This window comes from Tamandua tetradactyla, chromosome 7 (genome assembly GCF_023851605.1).
Source record: "Tamandua tetradactyla isolate mTamTet1 chromosome 7, mTamTet1.pri, whole genome shotgun sequence".
In the NCBI taxonomy this organism is placed as follows: domain Eukaryota; kingdom Metazoa; phylum Chordata; class Mammalia; order Pilosa; family Myrmecophagidae; genus Tamandua; species Tamandua tetradactyla.
In genome coordinates this window covers 78,977,281-78,992,441 of record NC_135333.1, presented here as the reverse complement: position 1 = coordinate 78,992,441, position 15,161 = coordinate 78,977,281, and the positions used below count along the sequence as shown (strand labels likewise).

Below are 15,161 nucleotides of genomic sequence, written 5' to 3'. Positions count from 1 at the left end.
TTATTGTTTAAAGCCTTTATTTCATATGTTCATTTCAACAATATAGAAATGTAGCTTCATCCTACATGTAATCACTCTTTATAGATTTAAAGTATAAAATGAGCCAAAGTTACAAATTATAGTATAATCAAAATTCATGACAAAGTACTTTAGGAATAAGGCAAAAGACAAGAACTATTACGCTAAATTGCTAATGCAAACATAGAACAAGAATGAAGGATACTGTAGACGCTAATATTCAAAATAGGTTTTCCCCATTTCTTAATTTCTCTGCTCCTCTCTTTTCAAAAGCCTAAGAAAGTATTCATTATAACAGAAGCACAGAATTCTTATCAAAAAACAATCAGATATTCAATTGTATGACTCTCCTTTACAGGTACAATTTACTCTTCAGCAACCTGTAAGCCATTGAAAAAGTAACTCCAAATCCAACGAAAAAAGCCAAAGCTCGATTTGGCTGGGGAAGGGGTGTCAAATATGCAATTGTATGGTAGATCCGTGCTGCCACAAAGAGTCTGAAGTGCAGGAGAGCTGTAGAGAGATCTGGTTCACTCAAGGAATACAGAAGGCCAATACCAAGAAAAGGCACAATATTTTCAATGTCATTCAGGTGGGCTCTGTGGAAAAAAGATGGACTATTAGAGACACTCCTTTCAAAATCTGTAACAATATCCATCATTTTTCCAAATTAAATGTTGTTACTTGATCTTTAAGTTGCAAATGAAGATTCATCTTATTTCTTTTAAATTGTCTTGCTTCCTTACCCACATGACTTTTACTTAAAATGTCTCATGTTTTTGTTTTGATTTTTAGTACATATCAACAAACAACAGAGAGGCACTCTTCAGTTTCTAGAACATCAGAACTGCATCTATATAATAGAACTCACTTCATTTTTACATCTGAGATTCATACAGTAGAATTTAAGGTTCTTCTTATAAAATTTCTTCTTTCTATAGTGTCTTCAATAAATGCTGCTGAGAGAATAGGCTATCTGTGAAAAAGAATGAAAAGAGACCCCTATCTTACACCATATACAAAAATTAACTCAAAATGGATCAAAGACCTAAATATAAGAACAAGGACTATAAAACTTCTAGAAGAAAATGTAGGGAAGCATCTTCAGGATCTTGGGTTAGGCAATAGTTTCTTAGACTTTATACCCAAAACACAAACAAAAAAGAAGAAATAGATAAATGGGACCACAACAAAATTAAAGACTTTTGTGCCTTAAAGGACTTTATCATGAAAACCGAAAGACAACCTACTGAATGGACAAAATATTTGGAAACCACATATCCGATAAGGGTTAGGTATCTAGACTATATATCAAATCCTATAACCCAACAGTAAAAAGACAAACAACCCAATTTAAAAAACGAGCAAAAGACTCAAATAGATATTTTTCCAAAGAGGATATATAAATTGCTAAAAAACATGAAAAGATGTTCAACATCATTAACTATTAGGGAAATGCAAATCAAAACCACAATGAGGTACCACTTCACACCCACCAGAATGGCTACTATTAAAAAACAGAAGATTAGGGCGGGCCACGGTGGCTCAGCAGGCAGGAATGCTTGCCTGCGATGCCAGAGGACCCAGGTTCGATTCTCGGTGCCTGCCCATGTTCAAAAAAAAAAAAAAAAAAACAGAAAATTACAGGTGCTGCAGAGGGTATAGAGAAATAGGAACACTCATTCACTGCTGGTGGGAATGCAAGACGGTGCAGTTACTGCGGAAAACAGTTTGGCAGTTCCAAACAAAGCTAAGTATCTAAAATTACCATATGATCCCGCAATCTCGCTATCAGGTACATACTCAAAGAGTTGAAAGCAGAGATGTGAACAGATTATTTTCACACTGATGTTCATGTTGGCATTATTCACACTTACCAAAAAATAGAAGCAACCCTAGTGTCCATCAACCAATGAATCAAGACATATATACGTATAGTGGAATATTATTCAGAATTAAAAAGGAATGAAGTTCTCAGTCGTGTGACCACATGGATGAATCATGCAGATATTATGTTGAGTGAAATAAGCCCGACATAAAAAGACAAACATTGTATGATCTCACTGACATGAAATAATTAAAATAAGTGAATTCACAGAGTCAGAATCTAGAATACAGGTTATCAGAGGCTGGATTGGAGGAAGGGAGTGGGAATTAATGCTTAAGTTTCTATCATAGTATCTGTATTTGGGTTAACTGTGAAGTTTTCATAATGGATGGTGGCGATGGTAGCACAACATTGTGAATGTAAGAGCACTGAATTATATATGTGAATATGGCTAAAAAGGGAAATTTTAGGTCATGTATATATATTACTAGAATAAAACAAAAATGAGCTGTTGGCAAAAGATGCAATTTAGTCAACCACAAACAAAAATAAATTCTTCTTACAAAGGAAAAAAATCCTTTTGGTTACTACCTTTCCTAAGACTCTTTCCTCACTTCTCCTGGCCTAATAAAATAGTTATTGGAGAATCCTTGACTGTTCACCCAAACCATTATTAGGTTACCAAGAATTAATTTATCAATTTCATTCAAGAATTTCAAGCTCTTAAAATTCTAAGAACAGACCTAGCCTTTCCAATACGGGTAAAATTTTCGCCAGCCTGTCCTCAAATCACAAAAGAAATTAGTTCATTGTTATGGAGCCAAAGTACAAAGTATAACAAAATGACTGGCATTAAAAGAGAGAGAGGGTGGTGTTTCCTACATTTTATCTTTATACCACAGCTAGAAGAAATCATAAAGTGTAGTTGAAACACAAATTTTACTCCAATTCAGGGCATCTATTATTGACTTGAAGATTTTACAAGTGCTTGAGTTTAAAATCCTTCTGTACCTGTTTAAGTTTGCAATATTAAAAACTGCTTTAGAACACAGATTAGAAATCTGTGAGATTTATCAGCTATTGATATACATTTCAAATGAAAAATATTTAAGTTTTAAGTTGCTCAGCTCTTTTAGCATAAAATAAAACTAAAACATATTGCTGGGTTAAGGATCAGCATTCTCTTCCCCTGCTCTTCTTTCTCCGGGTTTGCTTAGATTATCTCTCAGGTTGCCTCCAAAAACGATGACAACATAAAGACATGCTATAGGCAGCCTAGATAAGTAACTGTTGGAAAGGTTTTAAACAAAGCACTACCTGCTTCTGAATAAAAGCAAGAGAAAAGTGTGAGTGTAAATTCCACCGAGGGCACACAGGTGCTCCCCCACCCAACATTCCTTGTTGTTGTTTTTTTTTTTCCAACATTCCTTTTAGAAGGACAGCATACGTTGGAGAATAAGCCATAAAAGGGAGACCGGAAAACCATGTCCATTTCTACAATGACTGAAATAGAATGCAATGATAAAAAGTAGAGAAGAAAATCACAGACATTAGAGGTCAAAGATGGTGTGACAGTGGAAGGAAGGGAGGTCAGGGCACAACTTCTTTTAACCTTACTGGCTCCTCTTGGTTTCTTTCTGGCCTCTCACTCTCTTGATGTTACTTCTCCTTCTCAGTATTTTTACCCTTCCTCAGCCCTCAAATTCTCCACTGTCCTTGTAAGATCTATTTTCAACAGACTCTCATCCCTGTGCTAACTGGTCCCTTTTCATATGCCCTTCCTTTCAGACCCCTCCCCCCAGGCATACACATACCCAGCTCTCTCAGTGAGACAGAGTTCAGCAGCACACTTCCACACTAGCCCTTTTCTTCTGCTCAAAGGAAGAGCCATCCCACAGTGGAAGCATCCTTCATTTCAAGACCATTATCAAAATCTATTCCCAAATGGCCATCAGTCTTTGCGTGTGACCACAGACCACATTCTTCCTGGGCCTCTCTCAACTCCCCCTCCCATGAGTCCATGTCCCCACTCTTTTTCCTCCTTGGGACAGCTGGCCTTTGGTACTGACTTGCTCTGTGACTGACTGTTCCACCACCCTGTTGTGTGAGCATGATGTTGGCTATACCTTGCTCCCTCAGATCAGGGTCTCAGCATCTGTTTGACCTGGCCTAGAGTTGGTACATGCCTTTTACAATTGTCAGGGGCTGGCCAACTACAACAGGAGTTTCACACCCGACCTCTCCTTGACTCCTTTATCTCAGCCTCAGCACCCCACCCCTTCACTCACCACTCAGCAGGGTGCCCAACCTCCTACCCAGGAATTTTCCCAAACTGACATGATCTCTCCCTTTCTCTTCCTCCTCTCAAATACTAATAATCTTCAAGTGCTCCTTTCGTGCAATATTCCTAAATGTCCTAAGACACTTAGTCCCTGTACCTACAACTAAACATCTATCGGAATACTGCATATAGCATTCTCTAATGACTACATGAATTTTGGCCTTATTTTCAGAGCAGGAGCCCAGTCTTAAAGCTCTTTTATAGCCTCCCAGTAGAAGAAAGGAGAGTAATCCATACAGAAAAACTCTCAACAAACACTTTGTTCACCCATTGGGGCCAGAAGAAAAGTCATCTAGTCCAGTCGTTAGCTTGCTTCAGTCCTTTCAGAGAATGCCCAGTGACTATTGTCTCAACTCCACTGAGCACTTGCAACAAAAGAGCATTTTCTACCTTTGAAGGTAGTATATTCAAAAACTTCTCCTGTCCCTAAGCATTAAACCCAAGGCTTATTTCCTTTTTTGAGCACCTCCCTTTATTTTTCCAGCTACCCTACTTCTTTCTTTTTATCTTTTTGTATTGAACACATGCAGTCTTGAATTCTTCTTGAAAGAGATGAGACAGGGTAAGTAAATAAATATGTAAAGAAATCCAACCATCACTGATTTCTATCTGCCCAGAATTCAAATAAAGTACTTTAAGCAACTTAGCTTGACATTTCAACATGTATTACTTCATACTTTTAATTAGTTTTTCCACTTTGTATGTTTTCATTTCCCAATATCGCTACTTGACAGCAAACTTTTCACTTCAATCCCTGCCACTGGAATATGCCAATAGTAACAGCTTTACAATTTCATGTTGAAGTAATGGGGGAGAGGGGGGAGAAAAAGAAGTCTGATTAAAAACACAAAGGGGAGATTCCATAAGCTCTCTCTGAAAAGGATCTCCAAAAGTAGGTTGTTATTACAAAGTTTTCAGTGGGGCAATAAGATCTCAAAAAATACAACTGGAAACCAGACACTTCGTCTTTCTTTGACACCCTCTCCTCTGGCCACACTGAAAAGCCAGTGTGGAATCACTAGGGGGCGCTGTGCACACAGTAGTGGAACGTACTCTGGGGACACTGACCCCTTTGAAAACTAGGGATCAATTGTCCTTACTAAGGTTAGTTCGTTGCTCATAACCTGACTAGAGGATCATCCTCTCCTATAAAAGGACGATTCCATGGATGCAAGGAGGGAGTGCAGAATCCAAAATCCTAAAATAAAATATTTATTGCTAAGCTTTCATACGTAAGACTTAGAATGATCTTCCTTTCAATCTTACTAGTACTACAGAAGGTCTAATTGTTAGCACTCTTAAGTACTAAGCGACCTTCTTAGTATTGGCTGTGACCAGCATCATGCACGTGAGCCTGCTCTAGAAGGGAAGCACAAAAAGGACAAGACAAAGCTTTGAAACAGCATTAGATCTCTGTGTGGTTTTGGTAACTTCATATCACTTTTTAATTTTTAGTCTTTCTCATCATACATAATATGTGCAGTTTTTCATTCATACTATTTGAAGTTTTCACACTGATTCTTTGTCCTAAAGCTATATTAGATATATATTCTTTACACAATCTATTTTCAAAACTGGCTGATTTACTCAACATAACTGTTAAATTAACAAGTACATAACTTAAGGGGAACAAAAGTTAATTTTTTTTTCTAAATATCTAGCACAGACTTCCTCTTAGATGAAGAATATTTCTGTTTGATAAACAAGTTGGGGTAGAACTTTTTTGCACCAGCAGGAAGGCAAATTTAATTCTGGCTCTGGGAGGGCAGAAGCCAACACGAGGTGAGAGAGGAGTCGGCAAAATGGTGTAAAGCTGGGTATGGTGCAAACTGCCCAGAGGGACGATGCTGAAGGACACTGAAAAGCAAAGAGGGCCAACGTACATCACATCGTTAAATGATGGTGTTGCAATAGTGTAATCTTCTCTCCACCCATTTCCACCTCAGTTTAGTCAAGTCTATTTTATTCACATTTCTTTTTAGTTGATTCGTGATGGGAACAGAGGAACGTGCTGAGTTTACATTCAGGATGACAAAATGCAAAATACAGAAAATAACCAGATCCAGAGTTAATCTTGAGAAAAGAAAACATCAGGGAATGTGCAGAAATTTTAGGCAGGGCTTTAGACTTTCCCAGGGGATCAAAAATGGGAAAATGTCAAGATGACCTATATGCTATAGGGACTAGAAATCCTAGCTAAGGTCTGAATTACAGAAGTAAAACTCTTTTCTCTTAGTCTCCATTTCACTCTCTGACCATACTCATTCACTAGCCATAGTCACTTGAATAAGTCTATTCAAATAGACTTATGACATTTCTTATTTTAACTATCTGGTACAAAACCAAATATCTTTATGTTCAAGTATGGTCACAAAAAAATCTTTCACTTATCTGTAAATTTTACATAATTATTGATTTCTTGGAATATGCCTAGAACTGCACAGTTTGGGTAAGATTTAGAAAATGTTAAATGAGAAGACGATATAAAATTTTCATATTTCATATGTTAGAAAAAGGCAACTAAAGCATTGGCAATAGTTTCAATATAAAAAACATTTGCAATTTACATGATTTTCCTGACAAGGATAAGAAATATACCTCCAGAACTAGAATTCAATGAGCTTTTAAAATAGCATATTATTTGTATGTATTGTTAGGAGTCTATGGAGATGGTATCTTGACTTATTGCTTTTTACTATTTATTGAGTTCCCAACATATTAACCATAATATTTAACAAAGGAGAGAGAGAGAGAGAGAGGTAGAGAGAGATTTTCCTACCTCTCCAAAAGTGTCAACTTTCATATTTTGAATTCTAAGCAAAAAGGCCTCTGGAAAAGGCTAACAAAATTGCAGGAAGTACCTTCGCTGTTCTATCTCCTGCCTGCCATTATTTTTGATATATCCCTACATAGAGGGAAGTCATTAACCCCAACAAAGTAGACATAAAAATATGGCAATGTTGGCAGTACGTACAATTGCAGTGATACTTACAGACTTCCCTAATTTATCTCCCATTATTATGGAGTAAGCAAGATGACTGACATTTTTTCCTTTATTTTCAAGGCCCCAGCTTCCTCACTGAACTACCAGACTAAAATTTTTGCAAAAGAAAACGATTTCAGGAGACAGTAATTTACCTGCGTACACGTTCCACTCTGTCATCTGTCCTTAGATACTTCTTGGCATTTTCTCCTTTGTCAACGGATGCGCAGTCTTCGGGGTTGGCAAAAACCTATTCCAAATACCAAGAAAAGTCACTAACAAGGGGATATGAGCTATCTGCATTTTAACAGAAGAAATAGAGGCATTCAGGTTGGCGTGTATGGAAAGAAAATTTGAAACAATAGACCAAACATAGCGAGAAGAAAGCATCAAAAGTTTAAAAATGAATTTTTATTGACAACACAAAATAAAATCAAAGAAAAGCACAAATAAAAACTTAAATAAAAACTAATGTATAAAATAGTATAAAAGAAGCAAAATGGAAAAGAAGATATCATTCCAATATGTCACTAATCACCATCATGGTGAACTGGCACACTTTTCATAGCACTGCTGATACACCTTCCCTTAAATGCATTAATATTTCCAACTGGTTGACTCATCCGAAAGTAATGAGTTTATTTGCCAAAGAAAGTAGAAAAAAGGAGAGAAGCATAAAAGAGGAAGGAGTGGAAAAGGTATTTTGTACTTTATTAGGATATGGGTAATGATAGTTCTGTTTCCTTGAGAACTCTGACCAACAAACTGTGTTTACCTGCTTTTCTTTTCTCACACTGGATGAAACCTTGGGTTAATAATAAACGAAACTTAAGAAGCAGAATTGCATTCCTATGAATAACAAGTATACGTTTTAGGTGATATATCATATTTTCTCTTGCAATTTTTACACCATTTGAAATGGTTTCCCCTTTCCTTGAAATTTGAAACGTGCATTTAAAAAACATATTTAAGTATGTTCTGCTGTTCAGTAATTTATAATAAGGAAAAGCAGAAACTATAAAATTAGTTTTCAGTTAAGCTTAAAAATCATATAAATATTATAATATTTTTCTTAGCGTGATATGAGCATTTAATCCAGACAAAGATATTAAGGAGAACTGACGGGAAGGGATGTCAGCAACAGCTCTTGAGGTCAGGTCTGTCTGTCTTGTTCATCACAGTGTCCTTAGCACCTAAATAAATGCCTGGCACATACTAGATGTTCAATAAATATATGTTGATAAATGAATGTGTTATACCATAAAGTACATGGAGTTGGTTTCAAACCAATCTAAATTTGAATCTCAACTTCACTCTTTACTGAAGTGCAACCTTCTGTAAGTCACTTAACCTCTCTGAGTTTCAGTTTCCCCATCTGAAAAATGGGGAAAATAACCTTCATCTCACATGATGATAGTGAAGATTATATAAAACAATTCAGTGATCTAACACATACAGAAAGCACCACAGCACCTGGCACACAACATTGGCACTCCATGGATCAAATTCCCATCTCCTTTTCTAAAGAGAGTACCTTTCTGTGATATTATGTTTCCAGAGGACAGTGCGAACCTGAGAGCAGACAGCCACTTTGTAGATCGCTGTTTCAACATATTACCCCACTAGGAGATGATTCCATTAGAGATAAACACATGGATATGTGCCCAATTAAAATGCAAATATCTTTGAGAAGGAATTACACCTGAGACAATAACTAGGCACTACCTTGGGGAGCACTGTGACCTTTAAAGGAAAAAAACGGCTCTGGAGGACAAACAGCACAGGCATTAAGAGAGAAACACAAATTGCTGAAAAGCTTCAAGGACTGTGTCAAGGAAAATCTTTTAACTTTGTCAAGGGAGCCTTGCTCTCCTATTCTTCATTGTGTCATAAACTTCTTGTGTTTTTAAAAATGGGCTTCAAAATCTTTCTAGCACTTTCCCCTTGCCTCTAACTTTAAAAAAGCATTTTACAGATGCAGAGAAATATTATCCACTTAAGAAGCAGGAAGTACACAAAATTCAAATGGCTTGTTGCCATTTTAAGAGGCTCTGCTGTAATTCTCAGACTTGTTTTTTGTTTGGTCCCTAAAATCATACCCTTCAACTGGCTGAAAATACCAGTTAACTGTCTGAAAAAATGATGATTTTCTAAACTAACTGGCAAATGACTTCAAAATCACAGAAAGTTTCTTTGAAAACTTTGATACTCCAGAGACCTACTATACTAAGCAGGATGACGAAAGGTGAAAGCTGCCATGGAAAACAAACAAATAAATTGCTAGTTTCTGGGGGAGAGCAACTGCTCCATAAATATGTTGGATCTAGGTGCACCAAACAACCACATACTTCATTTATAGCATTAAACAGTGTGCTACTGGGCTTAAAAACAAAGTAAGTTAAGAAAATTAATTTCCAGAATTCCAACTTTTCAAAGTAGGAAAATACTATCTCCAAATTCTTTACCTTTCTTGTCATTCTATAAAATGCAGTTATAGTACTCATAAGCATCATTTTTGAAAGAACAATCGTTGTATACGAGGCAAATGCCATGAATACTTCATTCTCCATTAGCTGGCGGAGGTCAGTCATTTTTTTTTCAATTCTGGTCTGGAATCTTAAAAAGAAAAATAGACAAAATGGGAAAAAACAGACATAGATACCTGAACAACTTTCAACGTTCACCCGGTGTGCTTATATTGCAGCATTCTTTAAAACTCTTAGCTTCTTTGCAGAAGAAATGGCAGTTAATTTTGAAAATTTTAACTAATCAGAATTATGTTTACTCTAGTTCCATGTCACTAAGAATGAAGACATCTAAACTAACACTGAAAAAAAATGTAGGGAGTATTACAAGAAAAATAAATAGCAAAAGTGATCTAGGATGGGCTGAAATTATTTTTTGCATCAAGATGAACATTTTGGACACAAAAGACAAGAGATTATAAAGTGTTCTCTATAGAAAAATCAAGTGCTACATAGTAGCTAGTACCACTGATGTTATATTAGAAATGCCTAAGATCTAAAGTAGTCCTAACTTAGAAATCCAACTAATAACTTTTTGTCATTTCAACTGTATTCAAAATCTCAGGCTCCAGTGTTTCAGTTCAAGAACCACCCCTGGAATTTTAACTTTGCTTGAGGGATTTCACCTGTAAGACAGATTTATAAGATGCAAACAGTAATAGCTTCTAACATATTTAGCTGTTATCAGGGTTTAATTGACATAACTTGTGGAATGTGCACAGCATGCCTGGCCCATGAAAAACCCTCAGTATAGTTTATTATGTCCTTATCATCATCAGCATTAATACCAGCACAGGTGAGGAAGGAGTAGGCTTGTAAACGCAAGGTAAGAAACAAACAGTTTGGGTATTTTCACAGAAAGAACAAGGGAAGGAAGATTAGCTTTATACGATTTTTCATTTATTTCACAGTCCATATTTACATACATCTCAAAGACGTCAAAGGTAAATTCAATGAAACTATTTGATTCTGGAGTTGGAAGTAACTGGGAATATGGGTCAGGAGGCAAGCTAAAGCCACAATGCCATATTGATGATGATGAAGTCAAAGTGGGTAGGAATTTAGAGTAAGGCTTAAAATGTAAGCTTCCTATGCCATCTGGTAGTCATTCTCTGCAGCTTCCTCTTGTAATATCAAGAAGAAGAGGATATCCTGCTTCTTCTACCTTTTCTTGCATATCTTCTTTCACACCAAGCTTAGAGATTATTTAATTCTTTTAGCATGGGGTGCTTTCTCTTCCAGACAATGTCCATTCCTGTCTTTACAACTCATCTGGCATCTATCAAATTCTGATCACTGTACCTATCTATCAATAATCTGTAACTCTTATGTCTTTGGTATTTGCCATACAGCTAGTTGTCTATGTTTCTGTTGAAAAGACATATGAGCCACATAACTATAGTATATGCCTCATAACTATATTCATTTTGCAGATGAAGAATATGGAAATCAGAGTTGTCAAATGGCGAAACTTGGACACAAAAAGCCCATCCACTTACGATAATTACACTACCTCCTTCAAGAGACTGTAAACTCATTCATTCTGATTCACCTAACTTAGATTAAATGCTCAGTGGCTGGCACTATACTGGGTGCCTCTTTCACCTGTTATCTTCTTTCATCTTCCAATTATGCCATAAGGTAGGTACTATTATTCCCTTTGTGAAGATAAAGAAACCAAAGCTTCCTAGTTAAATCTCTGTTCTTATTTGCTTAGGCTAAAAATAGACTCCTTGGATTTAAGCAGATATTCCAGTTACAAAAATAAACATATATGATAGCAAATTAATCCACCTCCACCAATCAGGAATCTTGAAAGCACTGTGTGTTGGATATTTTCTCAGTGCCAAAATAATACTTTTAGTAATTTTTAATGTATCAGCTCTTGTTGTCAATTATTGGGGGTGGAAGGGAGGGTAAATCATGAACAAGCTGCACTGTCCTTCCAAACTCATGTAAAGGAATTAGTTTATAAAGGACCCCTAAGCCCTATGCCTCTTGATTGAGATCTAAAGAAACACAGCAGGGGTGATCATTAAAATAATTAAATAAATAAAAGTTTATCAAGTAAAAGTGTTGCTATCTAATTTTAAAAACTAAAACAGTGTCTACTAACATTTCCAAAATAATGAAATATATTTAGCAATGGAACAAATGAAACCAACTATTGAAAGGGTAGTGAAAAAGTGGGAGCCTCCTAGAGCCATTGGTGAGAAAAGAACACAGAGGTCAGCAATCGGGGGAAAGAGCAGTGGAAGACTTTTTCTTCAAATGTGAACACTGCAAAGTAAGTGTGCCCTCCCCCAAATTTCTCTTTTTCTTAGATTATTTCTTCCTAATTCCTAGAATACTTAAACCACCTAACATTTTACCCTCCTGATTGTTAGTGCTGCTTTACTGCTCTCCTCCCTCCTGGTGACCTTTCCTAGAAAAAAGGCTTTCGGTCATTTTTTCTTTGCCTGCAATACCCCACCATGGTAGTAGCTCAAGCTGTGTGCTGGAGGCTCAGGGTGACTTACTGACAAATCAGCTTGGGAAAAAATAGCCTGAACTAGCATTGCCTTAAACCCTGCTATAAATGACCCCTATTTCTTAAATCTCTCACTTTTACTACTCATCCTCCAGTGCTCTGGCACTCAGAAGTGGATGATGTTGTTCCCAGAGGGGCAGTTCACAGACATCAGGGCATGGTATCAGAGGCTCATTTTGGTCCCTCTCCCAGCTGCCCTCTAAGACAAGTAAACCAAGAAAATTTGCAACCTCGTTATGAATTATAGAAAATAAATTATTACAATGATACACTATATCAGTAAATTGGTGTGTTCATTTTATTATCCATTTCTTGGTTGAAAGTGTAGTACAAAATACTCCACCGTCTCACCAGAGACCAGGGCTCATCCCCTAATGCGGAGGTCACTTTGGCAGGATGCAGAGCAGAGTGGGTGAACTCAGGTTGGAAAGCAGGGACTGGTAGTAGACTCCCTGGGAGATCCGACTCTGCCCCTTACCAGCTGTTATTGAACTTCTCTGAGACCCAGTGACCCTACCTGGGAAATCAGGTTAATAATAATTCCTACCTAACAGGATTCTTGTGAGGATTAAATGAGTTACTATACACATAGTGCTATGAACACTCTGGGACATTATAAGTGGTAAATAAATAAATACACTTTACGCTCTTACTATTTAAGCATGGTTCCAGGCGCTGAAAATACAACTTTAAAGTTTTCAAAAAGCTTTCACCTATTTTGTCTCCCTTGATCTCAAAGCTCCAAGTTAGTCAGACCAAACAATCTCTTTCTTTATCGTTTATACATAAGGAGACTGAGGCCCAGAGAGTTAAGAGTGACTAATTTGACCCAACTTCACAGTAGAGGGAACCAGACTGGAATGCAGCTTTCTTGGGTATTAAATGTGCAAGCAATTGCCTGATTAGGCTAAAAATTCTGGACTGTTCTAATCTTCTAAGCCTTTTCCTATGAAATCCCATTTTTGTCTTGTTCCCCCACCCCCGATTAGCATCTATCATTGCAGAATCTTAATGGTCGATTGAGAAACCTTTCCCTTCCCAGTGCAGGCTCTAGGTGAAAAAGAACAAAGCTCTCTATTTCTCAGCTGCTACATGACCTATCTACATAGATGTTGTGAAAGACAAGGAAAATCTGGGCACAGATCCCCAAGGCCATGACTCAGCAACTCTGTACCTTCTGAAGCAAAGGGAACAACACTCCAAATGTGATAACAAGAAATGATAACGCAGTGGCCATGTTGCTGTTCAAATTGATCCGATCTGGGATTTCCCGAAGCGGTTGTGCTAACTGCAAATTTGACTTTCCCTGCAGTCTTGTTCAAAGAGCCCAGGGGCTGGGAGGAAAACGTTGATGGGTCTCGGGCATGTGGTGGCCTGAGCACTGACCTTTCTCAGCCTGAGGGATTAATAAACTAGCTCTAAAATAGACCCTTCGAAAATATTGACTTCTATGCCTCAGAGAGCTACGTTCAAATCTGGACTAAAAATGATTTGCCTTTTAAAAAGTGACCAAAGAAGGTCTCCACACATAGTCCTTACTTGGGAAGCAGTAGATGACACCAAAGCCCAATACCACCCTCATTTCCAGTACAGCATGTCCCCGGGGTGTGCCAATGGTGGGTCTAGTAACTACTCACAGCAGGCTAGGGCCCCAAGAACTTGAGGCTTGACTGGCTTAAATGCCCTTAGCTGGGGATAATGGCAGTTTCCATCCCCCCATTCAACAATGCTTGACGGCAGCCCAGTGGACACTGATTTGGAGAGAAAGTAAGGAGAGGGAAGAGGAGAAAATAAAAGTGCTGCTCCAATACCAAAAGGCCTCAGAACTATCCAAAAGCAGCAGGAGACTGGAAGACCTGCTTGAACTCTCTACATCACCCCAGCCCAGCAATAGCAAAGCACTTCGGAGATTTCAACTCCCAAAGTCTCTTTGGATCTCTTCCTTACTCTCCCGCATATGGCTTCTTTTTCCAGAAGGAGGAAGTGGAGGGGACCCAAAAGCCTCCCAAGGAGTCTTCTTCCTTAGCTCTCCAGTCATCTTCCGCCTATAATAATTTCCTAGGGCCAAATCCACGTCCGTTTGTACTTTATCTGCCATCACCATTATTATTTCTATTATTATTTTTAAACTCCCTGAGGTTTCTCCTGCCTATCAAAATGAACCGACCGGAGCAAGTCCTGCCTTTCAACAGGTACAAGGCCCACGAATCTGTGAAACTGAGCCGCTGCAGGACCTTACAACCTTGCGATGCAACGCACCTTTTTAAACTACAGCAACTTCACACACCACTACAACTGGCAAGCACATTTCACTCCCCCAAAGTTCAAGGAACCCTTTCAACTGAATGCTGCTCTTTGGCTTGAAAACACGAAGTCATTAAATCACGATTTTAACATAAAGCACATATTCTCTCAAGTTACACTTTTGGAGTTTGACAAATGGGTAAACTTACCCAGAAGTTAGCAGGCACACAGTTCCGTTTCGAAAGTGAGACTGAAAAGCAAAAGTGTAGCAAGAAACTGAGCAAAGAACTTTCAGGCTGGCAGGGACCTCTCAAGCTTTTCTCCTTCCCTCCCTCCGCCCGCTGCACGCCCTCTCCTACCTCCACCTGTCCCCGGGCACGCGCGTGGAGTCGGAGGAGAAAGGAGGCAGCAAAACCTGTCTGGGGAAGGCGGGAAGCGCGGGCGCTGGGTGAGCTTCTCCGTGCGCCCCGAGCGCAGGCCCCGCCCCTCTCGCGTTAATTTCCCACGAATTCGCTCTCTAGATCTTAAAGCAGGAGTCGGCACCTCGCCAAGCCCCTCCCCTGAATTGCCTGATTTTTCTGCCCCGGAGTAACCACCTCCTGACCGCTCCCTTCCTTGAACCGCTGCTGCTTGGTGTCCGTAGACGCTCTGGTTCCCCTCTTGGGTGGGAGAGGACCCTTGCGATTGCGTAG

At 38.4% G+C, this 15,161-nt stretch overlaps 1 protein-coding gene across 3 annotated transcripts; it reads right to left on the bottom strand.

Annotated features, from left to right (window-relative positions):
* MGST1 (microsomal glutathione S-transferase 1) lies at positions 1–14,972 on the bottom strand. 3 transcript variants are annotated; one of them, XM_077170214.1, is made up of 5 exons: positions 14,829–14,972; positions 14,679–14,719; positions 9,636–9,786; positions 7,326–7,420; positions 1–617 (listed from the first exon to the last, which is right to left on the bottom strand). In XM_077170214.1, the coding sequence occupies exons 3-5, from the start codon at positions 9,759–9,761 to the stop codon at positions 371–373; spliced, it is 468 nt and encodes a 155-aa protein (XP_077026329.1). In that variant the 5' UTR covers positions 9,762–9,786; positions 14,679–14,719; positions 14,829–14,972; the 3' UTR covers positions 1–370. The 3 variants fall into 3 exon arrangements, with proteins under 3 accessions (XP_077026329.1, XP_077026330.1, XP_077026331.1); XM_077170215.1 differs by having other exon boundaries at positions 14,679–14,745; positions 14,829–14,965; XM_077170216.1 differs by lacking the exon at positions 14,679–14,719 and having other exon boundaries at positions 14,829–14,965.
* Between the last annotated feature and the right edge of the window lie 189 nt (positions 14,973–15,161).

Bases quoted from the DNA above. Each gene is read 5' to 3' on its own strand.
- MGST1 (XM_077170214.1), bottom strand. From the start codon at position 9,761: ATGACTGACCTCCGCCAGCTAATGGAGAATGAAGTATTCATGGCATTT. The intron at 7,421-9,635 runs GTAAAGAATTTG...TATTTGGAATAG, and splicing joins TTTATAGAATGACAAGAAAG to GTTTTTGCCAACCCCGAAGA. The intron at 618-7,325 runs GTAAATTACTGT...TTTTTTCCACAG, and splicing joins AGAGTGGAACGTGTACGCAG to AGCCCACCTGAATGACATTG.